General features: G+C 35.5%; 1 protein-coding gene across 6 annotated transcripts in view; it reads left to right on the forward strand.

Annotated features, from left to right (window-relative positions):
- prrc2b (proline-rich coiled-coil 2B) overlaps positions 1–1616 on the forward strand; it is a 50413-nt gene that overhangs the window by 40325 nt on the left and 8472 nt on the right. For all 6 annotated transcript variants that reach the window (XM_016469060.1, XM_016469063.1, XM_016469062.1 and 3 more), the window contains one exon: positions 718–842. In XM_016469060.1, the coding sequence (XP_016324546.1) occupies positions 718–842 (125 nt within the window). The remainder of the gene's footprint in view (positions 1–717; positions 843–1616) is intronic.

Raw genomic sequence — 1616 nt, forward strand, 5'->3', positions numbered from 1 at the left:
TATATATATTATATTATATACATATGTTATGTATATAATATATATACCCTATATCTCCAATAATATATCGAAGTAAGATGCTATTTGAATGATCAGAACAAATAATGCAATGCAATACAATGATGAGATGAACAAATAAACATTTCTCAAAAGATCTGAGATCATCTAAGATCATTCCTCCACGGATGAACAGTGAAAGGAAAGGTTCTGGAAATAAACGTTCCTCAAAAGCCTGATGATCATATATGAGACTCACTGATTTTTCTAAAAAATGATGTCTGGATAATCGAGTAAAGCAAAGCTGCTTCAGTCCAATAAGTGTTCATCTTGATGTATTACTAACAATATTAAAGTTATTCTTAAGTTTACTTGATAAAAATCTGGAAAGATTTGACAGCAAATGACACGTGATGCACTTGCTGAAGGTGGAAGTTTGTACAATCAGACTAAAAGACCTTTTACTTTAAAAAGTTTAAACTATCAATCAGATGAAAGAAGGCATGTAGTAGCTTGTGTGCAACAGGTTTAACAGCAAAGTTTGATCATGTTAGAGGCCTTAGAAATTAATGCATCAATTATACAGTAGGCTTTAATAGGTTCATTCATTGGATCTGTGTGCATGTAAATAACTCTTGTGTGTTTGGTGTGTGTGTGTGTGTGTGTGTGTGTGTGTGTGTGTGTGTTCGACCCAGTGTGTGTGTGTGTGTGTGTGTTCAGGCCACCCCTCAACAGATCCCCATCTCTCTGCACACGTCTCTACAGGCTCAGGCTCAGCTGGGTCTGCGAGGAGCTCTGCCTGTGTCTCAGTCTCAAGAGATGTTCAGCTCCATCCCTCCCTTCAGGTAAATCACCCGCTTCAGCCACATTTAGACATTTAGCAGACGCTTTTATCCAAAGTGACTTACAAATGAGGACTATGGAAGCAATCAAAATCAACAAAAGAGCAATGATATGCAAGTGTTATAACAAGTCTCAGTTAGCTTAATACAGTACACATAGCAAGTTTTTTTTTATCATATAATAAATAAAAAGAAAACCGATAGAATAGAAAAAGAATAGAGCAAGCTAGTGTTAGAGGCCTTTTTTGCTTTTGTTAATCAGAAGTCAGAAAGTCTAATTATAATTGTATAATAAATAAAAAGAAAACAAATGGATAGAATGCAAAAAGATTAGAGAAGAAAGTGTTAGGTTTTTTTTTTGTTTTTTTTAAGAAAACAAGCGTTTAGTAAATAAATAGAGTGCAAGTCTAAAAGGAGCCAATTTAAAAAAAAATTTTGTTATAAAGAATAGAATTAGAATAGAGTTCTAGAATTAGAGGGTCAAATAAAGATGGAATAGATGTGTTTTTAGCTGATTCTAAGGACTCAGGACTAAGGACTCAGCTGCTTGGACTGAGCTTGGCAGGTCATTCCACCAGGAGGGAACATTTAATTTAAAAGTCAGAGAAAGTGATTTTGTGCCTCTTTGGGATGGCACAATAAAGTGACGTTCACTTGCAGAACGCAAGCTTCTAGAGGGCACATAAGTCTGAAGTAACGAATTTAGGTAAAGGGGTGCAGAGCCAGTGGTGGTTTTGTAGGCAAACATTAATGCCTTGAATTTTATGCGAGCAGCTA

The sequence above is a fragment of the Sinocyclocheilus anshuiensis genome, unplaced genomic scaffold (assembly GCF_001515605.1).
Source record: "Sinocyclocheilus anshuiensis isolate Anshui unplaced genomic scaffold, SAMN03320099.WGS_v1.1 scaffold1045, whole genome shotgun sequence".
Lineage (NCBI taxonomy): Eukaryota > Metazoa > Chordata > Actinopteri > Cypriniformes > Cyprinidae > Sinocyclocheilus > Sinocyclocheilus anshuiensis.